Here is a 27449-nt window from a genome sequence, read left to right on the forward strand (position 1 = left end):
TCACACAATGCCCAAGATGCGGGCCACCCACCAGCTACATGGCATGACAACTCTACAGGCTGAACGGCAACCCTGGTAATTATAAGGCCATGGATAATAGCCCCCCAGTGGTTCACAGATCTTCTGGCAGTGGGTGTAGCTCCGCCTGCATTCTATACAGCAGATTCCTTCATGATCCAATCTAGGGTCGAATGTCATGCCTTCTCCTTCCTGCTGCTGTGAAATAAAAGAGAATTATTTGTGTTTCCTTCATAATGAGAAGTTTATAGCATCCACGTTATTTTAAAATAAGGTCCTGAATGTCTCACTGCTACCAGAAATCAGCATTATTTTCTGTAAGGAGTTTTCAATCTTTAAACCTTATAATTCAGAAATCCTTCAAACATCAGGGAACTTCCATCCTACCTAATCTGTCACTGGCAGGAAGGTTTAGTTTTGTTGTTTTTTGAACGTTTTGGTGAAGTTTCTCCATGCCTTAAGTGAGCCATGGTTACCACTCACTAGTGACTCAATTTGTTTTAAATAGGAAAACGGAGCGTGATTCAAAAGTAGCATTTCGGCCACTGCTACGGCACCCTGGTGCCTTCTTGTAGTAATGGCTTCCAGGGCTCTGGGGAGCACATTTTGAAACTCACTGATCCAGGCTAACAACAGATTGCTCTTCCACTTGCACTGGCTGAGAACACTGCCAAGTCACTTAGCTTCTGCCTTCATGTCAACATAAGGGTCTGTAACACTCAGAAAAAGGCACCATACCGTGTAAAGATTCAAGACCTTAAACTTTATCTTCTAGTTTCTACGTGCCATCATTATAGTTACATAAATACAAACTCATATCGAAGTAAAAGTCACCTACAAAACCCTATTTTCACTGCTGGAGAGATCACAGAACTGGAAGAAACCTGCCCCTGCCAAGTTATGTAATATCTGGTTTTCCTTTTCATGGATTTCTAGGGGTAAAGAGTCTATATCCTCTTTAATGTGGCATTGAATTACACTGGCAAAAAGCCCTTATCATTCATGTAAATTCTTCGTTCAATTTAAGGCTCTTTCCTGGAAGAATAACTTGGGGAGATGCAGCACCAACAAAGGTTAGGCTTGAGCTAAGTGAACTTAAGCAACCCTATTACCTTTCTGGTATACTTTTTTTTTTTCTTTTTTTTTTTTGCGGTATGCGGGCCTCTCACCGTTGTGGCCTCTCCCGTGGTGGAGCGCAGGCTCTGGACGCGCAGACCCAGTGGCCATGGCTCACGGGCCCAGCCGCGCCACGGCATGTGGGATCTTCCCGGACCGGGACACAAACCCGTGTCCCCTGCATCGGCAGGCGGACTCTCAACCACTGTGCCACCAGGGAAGCCCTCTGGTATACTTAAAAAAAAAGTCTTTATTCAACTTTTTTTGCTGTGTGTGTGTGACGGGGTGCTTTCTATTATGAGAAATTTCCAACGTATTGGAAAGTGGAGAAAATTGTGTACCGAACATCAAGATTTGACAATTGCCAACCTTTTGTCAAATTTGATTTTTTTTAAGTATTTTAAATTCTGCAGTAAATTTAAAGAGACTTGAGGGCATTGTGACATTTCACCCATAAATACATTAGAATGTCTTTCCAAAATAAGATAGTATTTTCCTGCACCAGACTGCCATTATCACACCTCACAAACTAACAATTCATTAACACCATCTGACACAGCCTATGTTCAGATTTTGTCATCAAAGTATTTGTCTTACTCTCTTAACACCATTTAAAAAAAAATTCTTTAGACTCTCCCCTTTAGAATGTCCCCTTTAGACATTTTCCCCCTCTTATCTCTTGAAATAGGTTCATCTGGGACAGCAAAATTTAAAACTGCCTCATTAATTAATTGTTGCTGACTCTTCCAGGGCAGGAGTAGTCAAAAGGCCTGTTGGTTGAGGCATTTCCTCACCTGAGGGTTCAACAAAAGTTTGTTAGGATTAAAAAGTTGGCAGAAATCTCAGGTTCTTGCCCTGAGATATTGCCTCAAAGGGATATGTGAAGGACGGAGATCACAGGGAAGGTGTTCCTGCTTAAAGCTCAACACGTAATAAAGGAAAAAACTGTTACCAGTGGAATTTTTTCAAGAATATGGATCACTCAAGCCTGAAAGCAGAGCAAAGTCACATCCTGCCCTTCTGTGGAGGGGCTGATGCCCTCATCCCTAGAACCAGGTGCAGCTAGGCCAGCTACCTAGAGAATAAACTATATTAAGTTTTCTGTCTGCCTATTCAGTTTTTGTTTTTTGTTTGTTTGTTTGTTTGTCTGTGTTGGGTCTTCGTTGTTGCGCACGGGCTTTCTTTAGTTGGGGTGGGCGGGGGCCCCTCTTCGTTGCGGTGCACGGGCTGCTCATTGCAGTGGCTTCTCTTGTTGAGGAGCACGGGCTCTAGGCACACGGGCCTCAGTAGTTGCAACACGCGGGCTCAGTAGTTGTGGCTTGAGAGCTCTAGAGTGCAGGCTCAGTAGTTGTGGCGCACGGGCTTAATTGCTGCTGCACAGCATGTGGGATCTTCCTGGACCAGGGATGGATTACCCATGTCCCCTGCATTGGCAGCGGGATTCTTAACCACTGTGCCACCAGGGAAGTCCCAGATTTTATTTCTTTATTATTCTTTGAGCTTTAGGGAATGAAGTACTGTGGTGTCTTGAATTTTCTGGTAAGCCTTGGGTTACTTAAAAAAATACTTTTTTGCTCTAAATCTTTCTAAAATATATTAGTCTAAAATGGTAAACTAGAAAATATATTTGCAACACATGAAACAAGAGGAAAGAAAATGTACAAATGACTTCTCTGTGTATGAAAAGATACTAAATCCTACACATAATTAGAGACTGGCAAGATAAAGATAACCAGGAGATACAGTTTTACACCCAAGACTTTTTAAAAGTTTGATAATAAATTAGGCCTTTCATTACCATTTGAAGACATGTAGCTGCTGTAATTCCCCGGAAGACAATTTAGTGTCCTCCATTAAAATGTAAAATTCTTTGACCCAGCAGACCCATGTGTCAGTGTTTGTGTTAAAGATATACTCCTACAGTGTACAAGAGTATAGACTAATAGCTAACATGGAGTAAGGTAGTGCTTACTATGCGCCAGCACTGTGCTAAGAGCTTCACCTGCATTACCTCATTTACTCCTTCCCATACCCTATGAAGCATGTACAACGTGTATCTTATTAACAGTATTTGAGGAGGGACTTCTCTGGTGGCACAGTGGTTAAGAATCCGCCTGCCAATGCAGGGGACATGGGTTCGAGCCCTGGTGTGGGAAGATCCCACATGCCACGGAGCAACTAAGCCGGTGTGCCACAACTACTGAGCCTGAGTGCCACAGCTACTGAAGCCTGCACGCCTAGAGCCCATGCTCCACAACAAGAGAAGCCACTGCAGTGAGAAGGCCGTGCACCAGAACAAAGAGTAGCCGCCGCTCACCACAACTAGAGAAAGCCCCCGTGCAGCAATGAAGACCCAATGCAGAGAAATAAATAAATAGATAAATAAAATATAAAAAGTTAAAAAAAAACGGTATTCGAGGAAAATAATTTACATGTCCACCAAAGCTGAACTAGTTCAATTTCTGTACATTTATCCACACAATGGAATATAATGGTGCCATTAAAATGAATGAGGTGGGGCTTCCCTGGTGGCGCAGTGGTTGAGAGTCCGCCTGCCGATGCAGGGGACACGGGTTCATGCCCCGGTCCGGGAAGATCCCAATGCTGCGGAGTTGCTGGGCCCGTGAGCCATGGCCGCTGAGCCTGCGCGTCCGGAGCCTGTGCTCCGCAACGGGAGAGGCCACAACAGTGAGAGGCCCGCGTACCACAAAAAAAAAAAAAAAAAAAAAAAAAATGAATGAGGTGGATCCATTTAGGAGATACAAAAAAATTTCCAAAATACTGTATTGTAACTGAAAAGACAGCAAAGTGGAAGTTGTGTATGCTTTTTTGTGTTAAAAATGTGTGTGTGTGTGTACACTTATACAAAGGGACTGGGCAAATAGCCATTGTTAACAGGTTGCTCAGGGGAGGGTGTCTGTGGTAGAAGGGAAACTCACTTTTCATTGTATACATTTTTATACTGTTTTAAAAAAAAATACATGCATGTATTATTTTTTCAATTAAAACACTAGCTACACATAAGTACTTATTTTTCTATTTTCACTCCCTGCAAAGTATAGTAATGGTAAAACTACATTTCATTGAAGATTTGAGAAGTTTTTAGCATGTTGGTGTCATCCTTACAAACACCAGTTCTCGAGGTTTCTGTCTAAAGTGTTTGATCCCCATATGTGAGTCTGTCTCCCGAATGGACTGAGTGCCCTCAAGGGCAGAAGTTACTCCTGTCTGTGTGCACAGGGCCTGGAAAAGAGCAGGTTCTCAAAGAATGTCTGTTGAATGGATGAATAAAGTGGATATAAAGGGGGAAAGAGAATACTTTCATCCTGTGTGTTGCCTGCAGGGCACACTCTTGGAAATATTTTTAAATAATCAAATTCCTGATATGAATTTGTCTTTATAAATTTGCCTATGACTCATAAAAGGAGAGCACAGAAAACAACTTTGAACAAGGAGTACAACCGATCAGGATTTTACACTACAGAAGCAATGCTGAAGAGTTGTTACCCTCATTTATAAACCCTGCAACAAAGAAATTAAGATGTATTTTTTAAAATAATTGGGTAAAAGTCTCAGTTGAACACTAGATGCTTATTTGAAATCTCAAGCAGAAATATCACCGCTTCAGTGCTGGGTTTAGTGCAGTCATCTGAACCTGTCATACAAACACCAGTACACACGTGGTAAGGGTTGTCTGGATTGAAGGGCTCTGAATCTTCTTGAACACTGGGTCTGGTTTCGTTATTTGGTCTTCCAGGCCCTGGGTTGCCCCGTGGACCACTGTGTAATCTTCTTGTGGTCATCGTTGTAACAATTTTTCTTACCAATTCTCTTCTTTCTCTCTGGATTTCTGCCAAAAAAAAAAAAAAACTTGCTGTAAGTTAATTCCTTTATTTGAAATTCTGTGTTTATCAGGGTGAAAAACATAAGAAAAGGATATTAAAACACATGCGACCAGATCCTATTTAAATTTGTAGTAATGATTTTCATAAGAATAAAGCATGTTTCACAGTCTTGGGTTAGTAGTTAAACATCAGATAATCAGAATTTGGTTTATAATACTAACTGAGGCTGGTGTTGTAAGATAACTGACAAAATCCATTCTCAGTTCCCTTTTTCTTTGCCTGCCTCTACTTAGGGGCTGAGAAAGTAAAATAGCACTTATTTCCCTAGCCTCCCTTGCAATTAGGAATGGCCAGATGACACATAAGCAGAATACGCTAGTGCAGTTTCTGGGAAAGCTTTTTGCTTTCTTGGTAAAAGGGGACAGATACAGCTTCCTCCATCTCGTCCGTCTTCCTTGAATGTAGATGTGACATCTGGGTTATGTGACCAGAAGTGATAGGCACAAGGATGACAAGCCAGCATGCCTCAGATAGCAGATGGTAAGCTAGAAAGAGAGTTGATGCTAGTGCCAGAAACCTACCTCCAGACTTCTGGCTGTATGAAAGAAGTCAACCCGTATTTGTTGAAACCACTGTTGGTCTGCTATTCTGTTACTTGCAGCCCTTTACATTCCTCATGAATTTACTATATATGTATAAAGCTTTACAGTTTTCAGGGGATTTACTATTGTCTTGGTTGATTCTTTTAAAAATCATTTGGGATAGAATAAGCAGATACTTTTATACAAAAGGGCAACAAGGCTTGGAAAGACCAAGTGACTTGGCCGAGACCACAGAAGGGGTGGCAGAGAAGAGGGTCGAACATGAACTTCTCTGGCTTCTAGCCCACTGCCCTCATTCTCCACAATGCCTCAGGGGTCCTGCAGCAGGACTGATGGCTGCTGAGTAACAAGAATGGAGAGAGGACCACACAGGGTGGCTTTGGCATCTGAGTCTCAGTTTCTTCTTCAGGAAAATGGGGATAATAATAGTATCTAATTCAGAGGATAGTAATAGAGTTCATGAGAATTTGTTTCTAAGGGTTTTAGCATAGTGTTTGGCATATAATAAGCCCTCAAACGTTAGGTGATGGTGATGATATGATGCTATGTTATCTGTGAGGGCATGCATGTGCGTCCAGCCGTGGATAGCTTCCCCGGATAGCTTCTTGGTTTCTGTGGCAGGGCTGGAGAGGTATCAGGGAAACCTGGATTCTAACCTCAACTTCACTCTTTTTTTTTTTTTTTTTTAGCAACTCCACTTGTTTTAACTAACAATGACCTCAGGAGAGTAATTCAATCTCAGAACCTTAGTTTATCCATCTATAAAATGGGAATATTACTAGTTAGCTGGACAGTTGTTGGCAAAGATTAAGTGAGGACAAGATGTAAAGCTCTAGCAGAGTACGGTGCCTGGTACACAGCCTGAGCTCAGCAGACCTCAGCTCCCACCCCCCTCCCCGTTTTCCTCTGACCTTGTACAGCGTCTTTCCCAGGGTCTCTGATGATACAGCTACATGACACTGACGACCTGCCAGCGTAAAGATCCAAGGGCAGGGGTTGCTCGACCCTGGAGCTGGGAGGCTTTTATTAGAATTAGGTGGCGGGGAGCCAGGCATCCTCAGGGAGGGTTTCATTTTGTTGACTTTATTGTAAAATATGACTGCATTGATGAGACTGGAAAAAAAATCCCCTCACTTTTAATGTCTATGATATTCCGTCCTATGACTACACCAACACTTAGTTAATCCTTTTCAAATCTGGGGGCATTTAGGTGGCTTCTACTTTTCTGGTGTTGTATGTAATGTGTGTAATTCTTGGATGGATGGTGTGATGACTGAATACTTAAGATGTGTAATTAATACTTAATGATACATAATTGAATACTTAAGATGTGCTCATGGGATTTCCCTGGCAGTCCAAGTAGTTAAGACTCTGTGCTCCCAATGCAGGGGGCACAGGTTTGATCCCTGGTTGGGGAACTAAGATCCTGCATGCTGCACCGTGCAGCAAAAAAAAAAAAAAAGGTTTGGTCATGCTGTTAGCTGTGAGGGACCAAGTCACATCTTGGATGTAGGAAACAAGCTCCTTCCCAGAGGGTGACGGTTCTCATTTTATTGGTCATCCCAGCACTGCCAAGAGCACTGTCTTCCCAACCCCACCCCCAGACCTCTTGCCCTGCTCTTTTTCCATAGCACCTTGGATCACACCATACGATTTTCTTATTTTAGTTTAGTGTTTATGTACGGTCTCCCTTTAGCTACAATGTAAAACTCCTGGGGGGCATGGATTCTTGTCTCTTCTGTTCATCAGCACATTCCAGGTGCCTAGAACAAGTAAATGGCATTTATTGACAAGTAAACGTGTCAATAAATGTTTGTTGAATGAATGAATGAATACATGAATGAACTCTCTGGGTAAGAAGCATGTCCTCAAACAGAAAGTGATCAGAGAGAGGTCTACATGTAGCAGAGTCAGAGACTTTTGTCCTTGACTGAAAAAGGTGACAAGGTGTCGGAGAAGGAGTTCCTGGGTGGTGGAAGGCAAGAAGGCCCGTTCCACGCGGAGGCAAGTGGGGAACTGAGAGCCAGAACTTGTAAATGGCCAGAGAGTTGAGTTGCGACCACCCTCTGGGGCAAGACCTACGATGGCAAAAGCGATGGTCCATTTGGCAGCCCCTCGGGTTGTGGCCGACACCGCTCAGAGGATTCCTTCTCACTGAGCCTGCGTGTAGCCTTGGAATTCTCAACCCACTCTTCCAGTCAGCCACTGCCAGCAGCTTATAAATTGCATCCTATTTGCTTTGCCTGGGCTAAAAAGTAACCGTCTTATCCAAGCTTTGGAACTGAATAAGACTTGTGAACTGTAGGAATAAGTTAGCCATGGCAGAATCAGAAGGCTGGAGTGTGTGTGTGTGTGTGTTTTAAATTTTTGGCCGCACCGTGCGCGGCATGTGGGATCTCAGTTCCCCGACCAGGGATCGAACCCACGCTCCCTGCATTGGAAGCTCAGAGTCTTAAGCACTGGATGGCCAGGGAAGTGTCTGTTTTTTCCAACTGTGGTGAAATATATATAAAACTTACCATCCTAACCATTTTTAAGTGTCCAGTTAAGTGGCATTAAGTACAGGCACATGGCTCTGCAAACATCATCACCATCTATCTCCCGAACATTTTTCTTCTTGCAAAACTGAAACCTGCACCCGTTAAATAGTAACTGCTCATCCCTTCTCCTAAGTCTGGTGGTTTTAGTTCCTGTGTTTTCTTTATTTCCACGCTGCTCTCTCTTTGAGTTCAACATAATCTTTCTGAGAACGTAGCCTATCTAGGCTGCGCTAGGAGAGGGGCCTTTTCCCCCAGCTTGAGCCAGACCTACAAAGCAGGACTTTGGGAGGCCAGTGGAGTGACTGGGATGGAAATCAAGAGAGCAGCCCTGGAGACACAAAATCCGGGAAAAGAGCCTGGCCTGCAGAGCTCATCAGCTGGCCTTCTCCACCCGGAAACAGGCCAGAGGGTGCTCCAACCTAGCTCTGAACCCCAGGGGCCCTTCATTTATTTTCCCCAGACTTGGAAGTGGACCCTCGAGCCTTGAACTTAAGGAATCTCAGCCTATGCCCACAGCTGCTTTTGGCTGCCCCATAATTCAAGGTTTGACCATAATAAGGATTCGGAGGTATAACAGCTTCTTAGACCCCTGATTCTCTGCTCTAGGAATAAAAACATGTAAAATTGCGAAGTGCAAACAACAGAGATTAGGGGCAGAGCGGAAGCAGTGGGAGTGTCATAAATAAAACCCGCAGGTAAGGCAGAGGTGTTCTGGGCCCACCTGCTTCCTGTTACCCCACTGCTCCGGCCCTGCTCTGTGACATTCATGGCTGTCCTTTCCCTTCCCTTTGAGCTCTCATGCCAATTACTGTGACACTGTGATGCGCACCTGGATTCATCTTCCTTGTCACATGCTTGGGCCTGTGCAGGGGCTCACAGGAACCTCACCAGGGCAGGGAGAACTCCAAGCAGTGTCAAAAGAATTTAAAATGTTACCTTTTGGATAGGTTGGTTTAAGCCAGAAAATAGGAAGGTCGCCACAGAGTTCTAAGATTTTAGAACTCAAGAAGCTGTTGTCCTTCACGGGCTGGTCTACAGCCACCCAGATGAGAGAATTTTCTTCATATTTAACAGGCATGATCTTGCCTTCCTGTAAGTAAGTGAAAATGAAATGCACTGAACAAAGAGGGCAGTGGAGCATGCTGCATATTAAGATTCATGTGTTGGTAAAAGATTATTTCGCCCTATAAAAACTTAATGAGTTTGGGATTAGCAGATGCAAACTAGTATATATAGGATGGATAAACAACAGGGTCCTACCGTATAGCACAGGGAACTATATTCAATATACTGTGATAAACCACAATGGAAAAGAATATGAAAAAGAATATATATCTGTACAACAAAGTCACTTTGCTGTAAGCAGAAGTTAACAAAACGTAAATCAACTATACTTCAATAAAATTTAAAAGAAAACTTAATGAGAATTCTCTGTGTATATGTGTGCGCATTCACGTTCGCACACGTGCGCGCACACACATACACACACACACACACACACACACACACACACACACACTCTGGAGTTCTAATCTCTTCTCTCTGTAGCTTTTTTCACAATATTCCACACCCCTCATGCCATCCTGCCTTTGGATAACTAGAATGTGTGAATATGAGCGTCCTGAGTGGAAGTGAAAATTACTTGATGTCAACTTTGAGATTTAGGTTAATCTGATGGTTTTGATCAAAGATGTTTTAGAGGAAAAGCAACTGAATGGACTCTGGAATCTGATAAAGGATAGAGGAGCCCTTCGTGTGAAGTGAAAGTCCTTTGGGGGCTGGTTCTGCCACTTCCAAACCACAATGGAAAAAGCCAGCAATTGGTTCTTTAATGTCTTCAGTTCAAAGTAGTATTTAACATAAACAATTTCTACATTTCCCAGCTATAACAAAACATATTTCAGATGTTTTGGCATCAAGCACACCACTGAGATTTCAAAGCTAAATGCTGAGCTTTCTTCTACAGCGAGATGCTGAGAATAGTTTGATAACCTAGGAGACAAATTTATTTTGCCAGGTTGCTCCTTTCATGTATTTATTAGTTTACAATAGGTTGTAGGTTGGGGAAATTAAAATGTTTTCTTATTTTTTAGCTAAAAGCAGCACTTCATTTATGCTTTCTCCCTCAGGCTTCTGGCTGCCTTAAAACAAGTTAAAGTTATTGGAGGTAGATAACACTCAGGTAATCCAGTCATTTACCTTAAATTAAATGGCTCCGTTCAGGAAATCAATGTTCTTTGGGTATAGGAGCTTTTAAAAGTTATACAAAACTGGGCTTCCCTGGTGGTGCAGTGGTTAAGAATCCGCCTGCCAATGCAGGTGACACGGGTTCGAGCCCTGGTCCGTGAAGATCCCACAGGCCGCGGAGCAGCTAAGCCCGTGCACCACAACTACTGAGCACATGAGCCACAACTACTGAAGCCTGCGTACCTAGAACCCACGCTCCGCAACAAGAGAAGCCACTGCAGTGAGAAGCCCATGCACCATAACAAAGAGTAGCCCCTGCTCGCTGCAACTAGAGAAAGCCTGTGCGCAGCAACGAAGACACAATGCAGCCAAAAAAAAAAAAAAAAAAAAAAAATCAGAATAAAAAACCACCTTGTTTTTAAAAAAAATCAGAAAATGTACTGCAAACTTATGATAGATCTTTGTCGGCTATGGTTGAGAAGTTGGTTCTTTATATCCACTCATGGGGGAAATGTCAAGAGTTATTAGTTCACTAAAGGCTTCATAACAGAAACTGAGGGGTAGGACCATATAAAAAAAGGTAACGCAGTAAGGGATGTTCAAGGTCAGAACACAGGCGCCTCCGTCTCATTTTTAGACTCTGTGCTAGTGGGTCCACACTTGTGTTCTGAAGGGCGCAGCCCATGGGGAACAAACCAGATCATGATCAGAGAAGAATCACGAGAGGGATGAAGGGCCGGAACCCATCTCACAGGATGAATGGTGGGGAAACTGGGAGTAGAGGAGATACTGAGGACATGAGAGCCAACTTGAAAAACTCGTGGGTTGGGCTTCCCTGGTGGCACAGTGGTTGAGAGTCCGCCTGCCGATGCAGGGGACAGGGGTTCGTGCCCTGGTCCGGGAAGATCCCACGTGCCGCGGAGCGGCTGGGCCCGTGAGCCACGGCCACTGAGCCTGTGCGTCCGGAGCCTGTGCTCCGCACCGGGAGAGGCCACAACAGTGAGAGGCCCGCGTACTGCAAAAAAAAAAAAAAAAAAAAACTCACGGGTTGGTTTTAGCTCTTGTTTTGAGACACCTGGGGCTGCTCCTAGGAGAGCAAACAATTGGGCAGTTTCCAGGCACTTTTGCTTATTCTTATTTTTCCTCAGCTGCCCTGAGGGAGCTGATGCCTGATATATCTCCCTCTCGGGGATACTGGAAAGATCAAAGGTGATCGTAATAAAATTAAGAATTAAAGCAGCAGCCGTCTACTCATTATCTATCGAGTTCAGGGCCATGGGGACAGGGTGCACACTGTAGTTTGTAGGTGACAAATCTGAGGCTCAAAGAGTTGAAGCCACATCCATAGCAAGTGTCAGAGCTGGGATTTGAACCCACTTTTTCCAAAGTCCATTTTTTCCCCACCCTACCCTGCCACAACTCAAATGGAAGATGAAAACGAATGCGGCTACTTCGTAAGCCCTAAAGCACCAAATAAGTGTAAGGTATTAAATGTATCTTTAGAACTCTGTGTGCAATTCTTAACATAAATTTTTATAAAACCAAGCTCAAAGGCAAGCTATTAGTAATAAATGGATGAACTATGTTTAAAGCACCTCACAAGCCTGACACATAGGAAAGGAATTCGGTATATGTTGAGTAGCCTCCTTGGGCTGAACTTGAACCAGTGAGAAGAAATTGCAGAGGGAGTCACTCAGCTCAACCTAGGGCAAAATAGTTAGAACTACCTCTCACCAAGTTGCCTGACACACAGGGAAGGAGCGCCCTGTTGCTGCTTTCCAGCAGAGGCTGAGGGATCAGCTGTGGTGAATTTTCAGGAGGAAATCTTCCTGCTGAGTGGTGCTGAGGCTGGAGTGAGGCTTGAGGCTCCTGAGGCCCCTTTAATGAAAAGATCCTAACACGTGAGGTCCTTTATTATTTTTTTTAAATTATTTATTTACTTATTTATGCCTGCGTTGGGTCTTTGTTGCTGCGCATGGGCTTTCTCTAGTTGTGGCAAGCGGGGGCTACTCTTTGTTGCAGTGTGCGGGCTTCTCATTGCAATGGCTTCTCTTGTTGTGGAGCGCGGGCTCTTGGCGCGCGGGCCTCAGCAGTTGTGGCACATGGGCTCAGTAGTTGTGGCTCGCGGGCTCCAGAGCGCAGGCTCAGCTGCTGTGGCTCACAGACTTAGTTGCTCCGTGGCATGTGGGATCCTCCCTGACCCGGGTTCAAACCCGTGTCCCCTGCATTGGCAGTCGGATTCCCAGCCACTGAGCCACCAGGGAAGTCCATGAAGTCCTTTAAGTTGTCATTAAAAAAAATTTTTTTTTTGGTTGCGCTGGGTCTTAGTCGCAGCAGGTGGGCTGCTTAGTTGTGGCATGTGAACTCTTAGTTGTGGCATGCATGATCTAGTTCCCTGACCAGGGATCAAACCTGCATCCCCTGCATTGGAAGGCAGATTCTAAACCACTGCACCAACCAGGGAAGTCCCTTTTAGGTTGTCGTAATCACTGATCAGATAGTTCCCTAACATCAGGCAAATAAGGGCCATGTCATGACCAATCCCCTTTATGTACTTTAAAATCTGGTTTTCCAAAACCTCCAGTTATACTACATCATGTAAGAATGATCACTTGGAACCAATGAGTAGGACCAAAATAATTAAGTTCCTTTGGCAGAGAAGAAAGAGAGCTTATGTTCTGGTCATGAACCTCTCCAGGAACTAGAGACAGAAAGGGTTGTACCTTCAATGTCTGCCCAAAGCCCTTGCTGTGTGGTGCAGGCTGGTACCCACCAGTTCAGAGGAGATGCTCTGCTTGGTCACGGTGCCCACCTCAGGAACTCGAGCCTTCACCTGTGCTTTGATGTAGCACTTCTCCCCTCCAGCAAAACGGATTCCTGTGATGCCCTAGGAAACAAAAGTTTATCCATCCATCTATCCATCCGTTCATTTATTCAGTGTATTGAGCGTCTACTGCGAGCTAGGCACCACTCCAGGTCCTGGGTACAGGGATGAACAAAACAGATGGAGTCTCTGCCCCCATGGAGCTTACCTTTTAGTGTTATTTACCAAAAATAAACAGATTAAAGTCAGGTGGCGTTAAGTGCTATGGAGAAAAACAAAGCAGAGTGCAGAGATAGGAGTGACAGGGGATGGTGCTTTAGACCGTGTGATGGGGAGGCCCCTGCCAGGGGCTGCCATCAAGCTGAGATAGAGCTGTTAATTGCTCCAGCCAACCCCCAAGCTCAGATGAAATGCATCTTTCCTATGCAGCTTTCTCTGACCGTCCCAGGCTAAGTGGGCTTCCCTCTCTCTGACTCCCTGAAAGCCCCCCCATCTCCATCCCTCATTTGGCACTTAGTTCTCAGGGCCCTTGTTCCTTGAGTATGTCACCTCCCTACTCAGCTCTAAGCTTGAGATAGATCTGAATGTTTCCTTTGTTTTTGTTTGTTTGGTGCTCCCACAAAGGTTCTCAAAAGATGTTGGTCCAGTTAATTAATTCCATCAGTTCGGATTTTTCCTAAGTTGCTGAGCCCAGAGTAAATAGTAGCTTTCTATAACACTGGGAAATGAATTTTGCTCCTAGACCTTATCCAAGGACTTGGACGTTTTGTTTTTGTCCCCTGTGAGATATAAACAGTGTCTCCTCCTCTGCCTAGGGAACAGCCTCAAGGGAAACCTCAGCCGCAAGGCTCCAGTCTTGGCTGACAGCTGGGCACTGACTCCGCCCGCGGAGCGCATCAGGCATAACGGTATGTTCTGACCCAAGAGTGTTTACTTTCACTCTGCTGGTTAATTTCATGACTAGTGAGTGGCCAAAAGTGGTATTAAAGACCTACAAATTTTATGCCATAATAATGTAGATACCAACACAAATCTGAACATCTCAACTGATCAATCTTCTGTTGAACTGAGACAAATGTCAGGAAGATACAGAACTTGTTCTAACGTCAACACCAAGGAGCGGGAAGAAGAAAAGCCTTTATAAACCTAGGGGCCTGGCTCAGGAGTCAGTCCTCTTAAATGAAGAACGAAGTCAAACGTCATTCATGCCTGAGGATATTCACGGACGGTTACACCATATGGAATCTCAGAGCCAGGAGCCCTGCAAAACGGGGTGGGTGACAGACTGGAGAAGAGAAGGAAAGGCTCCTTCTTCCTGAAGCTTCTCGTTTTCTGCCTTGCGGCCTGATTGGCCACATACACATGTAACAGATTTCACTTATTCCTCCCAGTGTCACCTCTCACCCAGAGAGAGGTGGCGGCATGACCCCCCCACCCCCGACCTCCCTTTACAGAGGATGGACTCCAGGCTTACTGCAGAGGGTCTTGACTCTGAACCAAAATCACCTGGAGAGATTTTAAAAACACAGAGGCCTGGGCCTCTCCTCAGAGATTCCCATTTAATTGGCCTGGGGCTGTGCCCAGACACTGGCATGCTTAAAAGCTCCCCATGTGTTTATAATGTACAGCGGGAGCTGAGGACCACCAGTTTAGGGAGAAAGAAACTTGTTCGGGGTAACAAAGTTTTAAAATAACTGAAACAGCCTGCTATGCACTGAATGTCTGTGTCCCCCCACATTCCTATGTTGAAACCTAACCCCCCATGTGATGGTACCCAGAAGTGAGCCTTTGGGAAGTGATGAGGTCATGAGGGTGGAGCCCTCCTGAATGGGATTAGTGCCCTTTTCCCAGAGAGCTCCTTCCCCCTTCTGCCATGTGAGGACACAGTGAGAAGACAGCTGTCTGTGAGCCAGAAAGAAAGACCCTCACTAGACATGCAACCTGCTGGCACCTTAAGCTTGGACTTTCCAGCCTCCAGAACTATGAGAAACAAATTTCTGTTGTTTAAGAGTCACTCAGTCTATGGCAATTTGTTATAGCAGCCTCAAGGGACTACGACACAGCCTCTGGACCCAAGTGTCTTCTGTACTAGTGGTTCACAAACTGTCCCTTGTATTCCAATCACCTGGAGGACTTGTTAAATAAAATACTGTGTTGGTCCCCTCCCTGAGAGTTTCTGATTCAGGAGGTCTGGAGTGGGGGCTAAACTGTGTATTTCTAACAAGCGCTCAGGTGCTGCTGCTGCTGGTGGCCTAACGAACACACTTGGTGAACCACTGCTCTCCACCGTGCTATTTCTGGAAGGTCTGCTGTTCTTATTCTACTTATAAACCTAGGGCATATGGTTTGAAAAACAGAAGGCAGGGGAGGGGGATTACTGCCCCTCTATGTGATATGTTCTTTTAACTTCAAACTCTCATAGCCTCTGAATCTGAGATGCCAGGGAGGAAACATCATAGAGCTATTACCATATCCCCAGGGAGAGAACTGACGCTCTGGAAGGATTCACAGCCCTGAATGTGAGTGTAGTATGTATTGAGTTAGTTCTGACAGTCTACAGGCTGCACAGAAAACCGAAACCCCATAGGGATGGGCCCTGTGGGAAGGAGTTCACACTTATTAACCACCCTGTCTAGCTACAAATCCATATCAAGCAGCCAGACATGTTAAGAGATTAAACAGAGGGAAGGGAAAGTCAAGAAAATATCCTGTTTTTGCAAACAAACAAGACCTTAGAAGCTGGTGATAATGAAGAAGTTTGCTAAAAAGGTAATGAGTGAGGATCCCAATGATCTAACATCCTTTTATCGAGTCGGCTAATCTCATGTTAGCTGCACAATTTTTTTCTTTCTAGGGGATCTCGTTTATTTCTGTGGCTTAAACCAGAAGTTTCCAAGGAGGGCAAGGGGTCCTTTCCCCAGGGGGCCATTTAGAAACTTTTGAGGGAGTTTTTTATTGTCACAAAAACTGGGGGCTCTCTGGGCTTTTGTTGGGTGGGGCCCAGGGGTGTCGGATCCCAAGCAGCTCGTGGGGGCCCTGAAGAACGAACCACCCAGAGCCCTGGGTGAAAAACCTGATTGTAAACATCTGTGCCTAGAACATAACACCGTTTTACATATAAAAGAGTGATGTTTGGTATAGTCTTAATGCACAACAAATTTCCTAGGACTGCAATTATTGTGCAAATGGAGAGAAGATGTTACTTTCATTTACTGTTTGAGAAAATTACCTGGTATTTAATTTGTCAACACACACTTAGGTCAATCTGCATTTTAGGCTGTGGCACAGACAGTGACCCAAGTATATGACTTTTATGATGTTTTCTAGTACATCAAGCTCAAGTCCAAATTTTATTATAAATTACTTTCAATTTATTTTTTCTTTATGTTATAGCTGGGGGCCATATTGATTCTTGAAATCAATAACTTACTTACCTACCAGGTAGGTTGTGCTATCCTTCCCCCCCCCCCACTTTTTTCCCTTTTCCCAGCTTTTTAAATTAAAAATTTCACATATACACAGTCAAAAGCATTGTATAGTGAAAATCTGTATATATCAATATATTCTATCTTAATTTCTAACCAGGATTTTTGTTATATAAATGGGTCATTAGGTCTGAGAGGGTTGGCTTAAACCAATATCACTCATGCTATTGAGGGTGTAACTTTCTAGAAAGTAACTCATACATTATCAACAAACTTAGCTTCTGTGTTCCACAGCGTATTGACAAAGACTCTCCTGACCTAACTCTAGTCAGGCTCCTCTGGGTCCTCTGTTTACTAGGTCCCAACCTTGGGCTCTGTCTTGGCCCGTTTATTCCAGTTTTAGCAAGAATCCTGCTGAGTCAGCCTTGGTCTGATCAACCTGGATATCTGATCTCCTTGACCTGCCTGCAGCAAAAATCCTGTTAGGTCAGTTTAGCAAAGAACCTCTTAGTAATTTTCCATCCACCAACACCTCCACCCTGCTCCTTGGCTATAAATCCCCACTTTTCCTTATTGTATTCGGGGCTGAGCCCACTCTGTCTCTCCTACTACAAAACCCCACTCTAGTAGCCTGCCTTGAATGAAGTCCGCCTCACCTTCTTTAACAAGTGTCCTGAACAACTTTTTCTCTAACAGTGTAGAGCCTGGAGCCCTTTGTTCAGTGCTAATTCCCTCTCAGGGGGCTCTTTTTTCCATTGGCTCTACTACAGTCTTGGTGGGGTTAGCGGGGAAGGCTGTTCACTTACAATTCAGAAACTTTCCTACTCTGGCCCCACCTGCAACTCCATTTTCTCATCTTGGCCACCTCCCGGGCTACTTAGAACTTGGGAGCAGACCTGAGCACGGGTATTGCATAGTCTTCCCTGGGCCTGGAAAGCCCTGCCCCAGCTTCTCTGCCGGTCAAAATTCTTCTTCCATTCTTCCAGACCTGATTCAACTGTTGCTGATAATGAGCAGGACCCTGTGGGGCTCCTGGGCACAAAAGCCTTTCTGTGTCCCCTATTTCTTTGGTTACAGGAATAGGCATCATTCAGCCTCCAGGATCTTCCCTGAGTTCCAATGGGCAGGTTCAAACAGTTGCTAATTAAGGAAGGGAAGGGATGCAGAGACCAGGGAGGAACAGTCAAGAAACAATAGTGCAGGCTTGGGGCAGGGTCCTGGTTCCCCATCAAGGGATACAAACAACAATATCTTTGAGCTGTTTTGCAGATACTGAAACCCCTCCAGGTGGGAGAAGTTAACTGTGTGCTGCCCACAAGCATGTGGACCCCAGACCAGTTGGAACTGGAAGGTTGGTGATGCTGACTCTCACTTAGCTCACCACCAACCCATCAGAAGAATGTCCACAAGCTGATCACGCCCTCTTTGAACCATTACTGTAAAACGTCTCCCTACCCTCTCCAAGTTGGGACACGTAGTTTTTCAAGGCAGGAGTGCACTCTGTCCCCCTTTGCCTGGCAAAGTAATAAAGCTATCCTTTTCTGCTTCACCCAAAACTCTGTCTCCAAAAATTAATTCAGTGTTGGGATTTTCAGAGACTGGATTCAGCTTCATTGCCACCTCTGTAAAACCTGCTCCATCCCCTAACTGATAGCGATGGCCTCCTCCTCCTCGATGGCTCCACGTTTCTGTTCAGCGTGTTTCCCAGCCTGACCTGAAGCCACTTCTGTGTGGATGTCTGCCTCCTGGACCCGGACTGTAAGGTCCTTGAGGGAGGGGACAAGTGTCAGTCATCTTTGCATCCTCCATGCTTTGCACCATCCCTTGCACACAGTGGGCTCCAATAACGTTTCCTGAATTTGACGGACAGTTTGTAATACAGGAGAAAGTAATACTGCAGGTACCATAGTGGCTGATTCATGGGTTTTCAAAAGTCCGGGCTTATTTAAACCCATAACAGGTTCTATCCATCAAAAAGATGTTCTAGGGCCTCCCTGGTGGCACAGTGGTTAAGAGTCCGCCTGCCGATGCAGGGGATACGGGTTCGTGCCCCGGTCTGGGAGGATCCCATATGCCGCGGAGCGGCTGGGCCCGTGAGCCATGGCCGCTGGGCCTGCGCATCCGGAGCCTGTGCTCCGCAACGGGAGAGGCCACAACAGTGAGAGGCCCGCATACCGCAAAAAGAAAAAAAAAAAAAAAAAAAAAAAAAAGATGTTCTACTCACCAGTTCTGACTTAGAGAAATGTGGAAGCTATCAAAGAGGATTGATCCGTTTATAAAATATGTGTGGCCCCATTGGCCTCTGAGAACAAAACACAATCAATACCATCATTAGAACCAAAGGATTATAAAACAGAAATATAGGTTTGGGATTAAAATTTTTTTAAATCAATTTATTTATTTTTGGCTGCATTGCATCTTCCTTGTTGTGCATGGGCTTTCTCTAGTTGCGGTGAGTGGGGGCTACACTTTGTTGCGGTGCACAGGCTTCTCATTGCGGCAACTTGATGCGGAGCATGGGCTCCAGGTGTGCGGGCTTCAGTAGTTGTGGCTCGTGGGCTCAGTAGTTGTGGCTCTCAGGCTTAGCTGCTCTGTGGCATGTGGGATCTTCTCAGACCAGGGCTCGAACCCGTGTCCCCTGCATTGGCAGGCGGATTCTTAACCACTGCGCCACCAGGGAAGCCCAGGATTAACTATTTCAAAAGGATATTCCTGATACATGCACATCTTGAGAGAGATGGATCTTTTCTTATTTAACTGCATAGCTACCTTTGCATATCTTGATATTATGGCACATCCTAGGTATTCAATTTTGTTCTGGGTTGGATGAATAAAGCATGTGTGGGAGTCACATTTTATAATTTTATATTGAGCAGTGCCAAGAAAAACATGCCTTTTACCTTGTCCTCGGTCTTGCAGTAAAAGCCTTTAATAGGTCCAGAGAAATTATCCCTGTGCCTTGACCAGAACCATCTGCAAAGCTATGACTAAGTGAAATGCAGCCACACACACATGGGGCTGCAGAGCTTGGTCCCCGGGCAGAGCCCACACTGAACACAGCTAGTCCTTGTCATCATCAAATAATATGTAACATCAGCCGGGCTCTGAGGTTAGCATCTGTTTTTTATTCAAAAGGGCTTGTGAAGTGTTTGGGTATCAACAAGGGGAGTTCTTTCATTCGAATGAAAAGCATCTCTAGTTTTTCTCATCAGTCAGAGGAAGTCAGGTCGATGAGATGTTTGCAGGCCAGTAAACTATCAGAAGAGACATTATTTTCAAGAGCCTTTTTTCATGAAGTCTCACCGACTCCATCTACAGATTTAACAGGAGAGCACAAACAGTGATGCCTCTTTCTCATCTCAGAACATGAAAGAGAGTAAGATATTTATGGTGCCCATCCAGAGAGGAGGCCTGCAATGACACTTTGGTTCGCAGATGTCCACTGAAGCATCAATGCATGGCTTAACATCTCCAACTGCCTGTAAATTGAATTTTTGAAAACAAACATGTGTGCCCTTTTCAAAGGAGACTCGAAGGTTTCATCTGTAATAGGCCATAGTCAGAAAGCAGATGATACACCAGGGGAATTTCTCCATGCTCATTTCCTGGATTAAACGGGAAATCTGAAGAATTGAGAAACATGTATAAATAGATCCCACCTGTTTTTGATGAGATTATTAGGTCATTAAAGTTTCCCTCCTCTTGACAAGTGCCACTTTCAGAACTTGCAATGTTCTAGAGGAACCTGAGCATTTTATTCACTGTGTTAAGAAAGCTGCTTGGAAAGAAATACCTCTCCCAAGTCTTTCTGCCAAAACATTTTTTTAAAGTTTTTTTTAAAATTAATAATTAATTAATTTTTGGCCGCGTTGGGTCTTTGTTGCTGCGCATGGGCTTTCTCTAGTTGCGGCGAGCAGGGGTTACTTTTTGTTGTGGTGCTTGGGCTTCTCATTGTGGTGGTTTCTCATTGCAGTGGCTTCTCTTGTTGCAGAGCATGGGCTCTAGGTGTGAAGGCTCAGTAGCTGTGGCTCATGGGCTCTAGAGCACAGGCTCAGTAGTTGTGGCACACAGGCTTAGTTGCTCCATGGCATGTGGGATCTTCCCAGAGCAGGGCTTGAACTCATGTCCCCTGCATCGGCAGGCGCATTCTTAACCACTGCGCCACCAGGGAAGTCCCTCTGCCAAGACTTTGTATAGTTCTAAGAACTTGTTTTTTTTTCAATGCTAAGGTGTTGCTTTTTCAATTTGAAAATGTAAAGGACACAGAGTGGTCCTCTCTCAGAGAGAATATGCTGCACGGTGCAGGTGGGTTAGCCGTACCATGGCTGCCAAAAAGAACAGTTCCCATTTGGATGTGTGTGAGAGGCGCTCCTTCTCCCTGAATGAGAAGTCTCCCAGGCTTGCCTGGTTAAACTCCATAAATGTATGAAATATACTTACATTCTGGAAATCATTAACTTCAATCGCTTCTTCAGCTCCACTTCCCATTTTAAAGGTCTCCAAGTTGTTCCCAGCATCTATTTCCATTGACCCATCTTGTAATTTCCCATTGATACTCATGGTATAATGGACATTGTAAATCTGGAAGAGAACATCAGAGTTAGTGATGCCTCCCTTTTAGAGCAATTCAGGGCTTATCTTTAGATCTGCAGTATATAAAGTAGCTTTCCTATTTCTCAGAGATACACTGAATCATCCTTAATAGTAAGGATGATTATCTTAGTTATCTGTGAGGACTTTATTCATAGACCAATCACTTAATACATGATTTCTTAAAAACTATCTTAAAAGTAAAGCTTTTGATAGTCTCTGATACTAAATCAAATAGCTCAGTGATTTGCAATCCTGGCTGCATGTAGAAGCATCTTAATAGAATCTCCAGCTACCATGCTTAGGTTCCCCCCACTGGACTGATCAAATCAGAGCCTGTGGGGATGGGGTGTGAGCACAGATCTTTCTTTTTCTGAAGGTCAATTCTACTATGCAGCCAGAGTTAAGACCCGTTGATGGATAAATGGAAATTGAGGAAGCAGAGGGTTAACTGGGCTGTTACCTGAACAAATCTGCAGTGGCACCTCACTTTGAAGGTATTTTTTTTAAGTCCTTCAGTCAAGATTTGGCGTGGAGTGTGGTATACAGTAAGAACTGCAGACAGGACTAGGATATGCCTGAGACGGAGTAGCATTTACAGAGAGCAAGGTCAATGTGCACATCTGTTTCAGCTCAAAATAAGAGGTACTCATTTTAATGACTCTATGGGACAGACATGGCGTCATAAGGCATTATGCTATGAGACGTGTGGGGAGAAGGGAGGGAGGCTTGGCACTGTCCAAGAGCACTGGCCCAGGAATCAGAAAAACAGGTGGCCACACCCCTTATCCCTGGGTCTTGGGAGTTGCCTTGAGTGTAAAACAACGAAGTGGGACCTCAGAGGTGATTTTTCTTTTTTGATGTTGGGGGTAGGAGTTTATTACTTTATTTATTTCTTTTTGCTGTGTTGGGTCTTCGTTTCTGTGTGAGGGCTTTCTCTGGTTGTGGCAAGTGGGGGCCACTCTTCATCGCAGTGTGCGGGCTTCTCACTGTTGTGGCCTCTCCCGTTGTGGAGCACAGGCTCCGGACGCGCAGGCTCAGCAGCCATGGCTCACGGGCCCAGCCGCTCCGCGGCATGTGGGATCTTCCCGGACCGGGGCACAAACCCGTGTCCCTTGCATCGGCAGGCGGACTCTCAACCACTGTGCCACCAGGGGAGCCCTACGTGTTGGATTTCTGAGTAACATCTTGTTTAAAATTCTGCCATTAGAAATTTTTTTTATAGTGTACCATTAAATTAGATGATCCAAAGGGCTCTCTTAGTTTAGACATCTGGTAAGGACAATAGTTTAAAAAGTAATTCACACGCTGCTCCTGTTCAGTATGCTGCTGTTCTAGAACATTCTCTGTGTCATGGGGTAGTAGGTGGGTTCCTTTTCTTCTCTTTTCTTCCTTTTTCTTCAAGATATATATATATATATATCTTATATATGATCTATAATATATCTCTTCTATGATATATAAGCTATAAAATCTTTAAAGGGGAAGGAATGGGAACTGATGAAAGACACCTGCTACTTAGTGTCAGGTCAGTAAGTCAGAACTGCAAAGAGCTCAGATTCAATTCAAGTCTGATTTTTTCCCTCATTATGACGAATGGCTGACTGCAGCATGGACAAACCCTGGGAAAAGTATCTGTTGTTATTGGATCATTACTTGTAGAAAACTCATTATTGCAAGACCCACAGAGTGCTATTTTAGTTTATCAGCAGAGACGTAGAAACGGCTTTGCTAGCATGTACCCTTTTAGGTAACAGCCCTCGGTCGGTGGAAGAGAAAATGCCGGCATGCAGTTCAGCCACATTCTCAGTGCCCCTCCTTCCCTCATTCGGATGAACTTCGATTCCTGCAGGACACTGTCTCCACGGCTCACCTGATCATAAGAACCACTTCTAGGGGCTTCCCTGGTGGTGCAGTGGTTGAGAGTCCGCCTGCCGATGCAGGGGACACAGGTTCATGCCCCGGTCCGGGAAGATCCCACATGCCGCAGAGCGGCTGGGCCCGTGAGCCATGGCCGCTGAGCAACGGGAGGGGCCACAACAGTGAGAGGCCCGCGTACCGCAAAAAAAAAAAAATTAAAAAAAAAAAAAAAAAAAAGGAACCACTTCTAGGGGTTCTGCTTTAGGGGAAGCGGGAGCAGAACCCACCAATCTGTTTTCACTTTGCACCTCAGGCGGTCCTCACCATCAGCCAATTTGGGGAAACCTGTTTTCTTTGGCTGAGCCAGGGCTTTCTGAAGGTAAAGCTCAGAAAGCAGGCTCTGTTCTGCTCCTGCGCTCTCTGAGCAGCCACTATTCACGTGAACTAATTTTGGCTGTCAAAGGGCACATGGCAGACAACGCGCATGTGAGTTTCTGCTGGCACGAGTGTCCTTCCTTCACTCAGGAGATAAGAGGCTCTTTTTTTTTTTTTTTTTTTTTTAAAGCATTTCACATAAGCTTTTTACTACTCAAGCAGTCCTAAATTTAAGTAACTGTTTGCAAATTCTTAGCGGGTCTGAAGGAGGCAAGATCGCAACACTAGAACTGTGGCTTTTATCCTAATTTCACTTTCCTCTACCACCCTTCGCCACCTCCCCGCCAGGAAAAGCTCCCTAACGAGGCATCCTTTGTAATGTAGCTGCAGCCCGGCTTTCATAAGCAGTACACTGTCTGCATGGGGCAGCCATGGAGGTTTGTGCCCTCCTGAAGTGCCTTGGGTTGGGGGGTGGTAAAAAGTCGGAAGTTATTTCCAAAGTACTGGGCCCTGAGCTCAGAAAGTGGCTCGGTTGGTGGAGCAGTAATCACATTATCTGCTCTAAACTGATGGAGCTGTTAGCACCTAAGGCTATTTATATCCAAGCACAAAGGAAGTTTATTATGTGACAATAGTCTGCTCAATATGGTGCCTTTTACAGCCAAGGAGATTTGCTAATGAGTTTCTAATAAAGCCTGGGTTCATAAGATAATTATATCATGTTTGGGACAATGTCTTGAAAAATCAGGCTGAGAATAAAGGCCCCAAGCAAAGATCTCTTCCCCTCATCTCACGGGGTAGGGTTGTCAGTTATCTCATATTGGTGGGAGTTTCCCATATTTCAATGCCTTGTTCCATTTACAATAATGTGGATGAAGCATGGTCTCAATATTTGAGCCCAGTCACTTGTCCCCTGATTATTAGCACTCCAATGCTTCAGAGTTCTCTAGCCGATTTCCAGTAAACCTGTCCTAAGGGGATTTACCCATATGAAAGGCATAGGAGGTAAATTACTGCTGGTTCTCCTCTATAAACCAATATAGAGGAACAGAAGCATGGATAATCCCCAAAGAGTGGGTAGTCCATTTGGTTGGGGATGTCTTTCTGTTTGACAGAGACTTGATTATGTTTTGTTTGGGCCATTTACATTTGTATTCAGGGAAAGCAGACCTGTGCCTGTGCTATGCATAGATGGTGCCAAATTTACTCTATTTAGTATTTTGTGATTTGTTTTTCAGACTTAAGTAATATGGATCAGCATGGAATATTTTGGGAGTTAAAAAAAAAAAAAACCTACCACGATTTTCTTCACTTTCCTGCCTCTATAAGAGACAGGGATAACTTTGATTGTTGGCAATAAAATGTGATTCACTATTCCTCTGTATTTTTAGAATTTAATACTGCTCTCTTGAACCAGGCAACCAACCATCTTGCAGTAAAGTACAAGTTATGATAAAAGGAGGCCCTGCTCATTCAGGGTGATCCTTCAATCTCTCTTTCTAAAAGCTTGTCAGTTAGCTGTGTTTGCCTTGAATAATTAAATGCAAAGTGGTGTTCATTTTAATACATATCAGGACCAAAATCTTTACCCGCCCCCCCAAAAAAAGCAAAGCTATTTTTGTACCCAAAGGACCTATACCATTGAAGTTTTGTCATCTAAAAGATAGCATTTACATTCGAAGATGGTACAATTTCCCAAGGGGTGACAATCTAAACCCTGCTATTAATGGAGTTGGAGATACTGACATTGTTCTCATGTTCAGATATGCTTTCAAATGTGAGCATCTTGCCCAGCTTCTATATTTAAAATATACAAATAGATTAAGACACTTTTCAAATATACACAAAATACTGTGCAATTCTGATCTTACAAATCGATGCTTGTAAATTTGATATAGTCTCTAAAACAGACTCAGTGCTAAATGGCATGCTTATCTACGTTAGGCATTTGAGTTAAAAATACAAATTATGCAGTGACTGCAGAAGATGTGATGTGTAAAATGGCTGAATTGCTTTCAGCACCATTTTCTCTATGTACTGGGATTCATTCATGCTTTGAATTTCATGGTGGGAGAGAAACGGGAAACAGCAGTCACAGATCCTCTGAGGGTAGTGACTAAGAAACAGCCCTTTGTGTGCACCCTGGAGATGGAATTCTTTTCCATTAGTTGAAATACTTACACCAAGCCTGGCAATGGTCATCAAGATAAAAATGCCTCCCTTTACATAGGTGAACAAAATTCAGAGTATTTAACAAAAACACGGGTATTTTGCTTAGTTGGGTCAGAAACACTTTTTATATTCCTTGAGAGCCAACTGAGCTTTAAAATAAATAGTTGCATACAAAGAAAGTAGGACAGCAGTTAGTAAAACATTTACCATTGAATCACATGTGACCAGGCTAGAAATGATTTTTAAAGACATTTGCCATCTTTAAGGAAGTTAGATTTTTTTTTTTCTCCCTTACTGCATGAGAGAAGGGGGCATTAAAAGATGGGGAGAGAGAGAGGGAGAGAGAGAGAGAGAGAGAGAGAGAGAGAGAGAAGACAGAAGGGAGAGGGAGGAAGGGAGGGAGGGAGGGAGAGAGAGAGACAGCGCTACTGAGAGGTCAAATTCGTCCCCTTATTGGGTCTGAATGTCCTCCACTGTCTTTGTCCCAGATTCTTAAATTCACAGCCTTTCTCAGCTGGGAGAGGGCTTAGTTCCATTTCTTTCCTAAGGATGAGTAAAGCGAGGCCAGAGGGGATGTGCCTTACCCATGGTCACTCAACTGCTTAGCGGAGACGCCAGGCTGGGATGGGCCAAAAAGAGCTTTCTTGGGACCGTCCACTGCATTTCCCCGCTACTCTGTCTTTAACATCTTCCCGTAAAGCCCTGACTGGCTTTTCCGCAAAGTTGCCCGTGAGTGGGAAGCCGCATCGTGGAGTTGGTTGGAAGAAGGGGGAAGGTACCCGGGACGCCCCGAGGGGAAAGCATCAGCTGGGGCGAGGGGGCCGCTCTGGCGCCACCTAGGAGGGGACACGCGAGTGACAGAGAGGACCCCGCCATCCCGCGCGCCCCCAGGCCCCGCGCCCCTCCCGGCCTCGCGCACCCTGACTCGTGCCCGCAAGCCGGCAGCCGCCCTCCGGACTTACGTGACTGTCGCTCCCCTTCCAGAAGTAGAAGGCCCCGATGGCCCCGAAGAGCAGCAGCGCCGCCCCCGCAATGAGGACCACGGCTCCGACCTGGAGCAACCGCGCGGGGCTGGTGGGCTTCACGGTCACCGTGGCGTACGCCTGCGGGCCGGCGGGAGAGGGGCTGTCATGTCCGCGCGCAGCGACCCGGCGCATCGTGGGTGTCGGACAGCTCGTCCCGGGCTCCTCCGGGCGCCCCCTTTCGCCGCGCTTGCGTCCGCGGGTCCCTGGCCCTCGGGAGTGGATGTGCGCTGAACAAACTTCGCGGTGCAGGGCCATCGCCCCGCGGGTCTCTCTCCGCCTGCCACCCGACGCCCCCTCTTTCCTCCCTATCCACCCTCCCCTTCACACCAGACTGGGGATGCCAGGCCCCTTGCACACGCACACGCGTGGGGCGCCACCCCAAGTCCACATTTGGGCGCCCACATTTGTTCCCAGCTCCCAAATTCGGTGACACAAATCGCTGACCCGGGACAGGGGATACGGGCCCCGCGTGTCTGGGGCTCCCAGGCGGTACTCACCGGGGGGCTACAAAACTCAACCTCGTCGGGTCCCACCAGGGCGATGGGCACTTTGTCCGAGTTCTCCGTCATGGCTGCGGCCACAGGAGCGGGACACTGGGAGGCTCCGCGCGCGCCCTGGGCTCTGTCCTGCTGCCCCGACGTGCCGGGCACTTCAACGCGGCGCACGCGCGTGCGCGCACCGTGCCCCGTCCCGCCTGGGCCAGCCCAGCGCTCCCCACCCCTCCCAGCGCCTCACCTTTCTCCTCCCTTCCTTCTCCCGCCTGGAGCAGCAGTGAGCTCATCCTGCCTTCCAGATGCCCCTCTTCTCGCTCTCTCCCGTCTACTGCCCCCACCACTCCACCCCCCACCCCCCACCCCCGCCCCAAACATC

At 45.5% G+C, this 27449-nt stretch overlaps 1 protein-coding gene across 1 annotated transcript; it reads right to left on the reverse strand.

Annotated features, from left to right (window-relative positions):
- CNMD (chondromodulin) lies at positions 1-27148 on the reverse strand. The gene is made up of 7 exons (XM_060080200.1): positions 27077-27148; positions 26517-26657; positions 20998-21138; positions 13082-13195; positions 9058-9211; positions 4815-4984; positions 1-216 (listed from the first exon to the last, which is right to left on the reverse strand). Exons 1-7 carry the CDS (start codon positions 27146-27148, stop codon positions 1-3), a joined length of 1008 nt encoding a protein of 335 aa, XP_059936183.1.
- Positions 27149-27449: the final 301 nt, after the last annotated feature.

The sequence above is a fragment of the Mesoplodon densirostris genome, chromosome 17 (genome assembly GCF_025265405.1).
Source record: "Mesoplodon densirostris isolate mMesDen1 chromosome 17, mMesDen1 primary haplotype, whole genome shotgun sequence".
In the NCBI taxonomy this organism is placed as follows: Eukaryota; Metazoa; Chordata; class Mammalia; order Artiodactyla; family Ziphiidae; genus Mesoplodon; species Mesoplodon densirostris.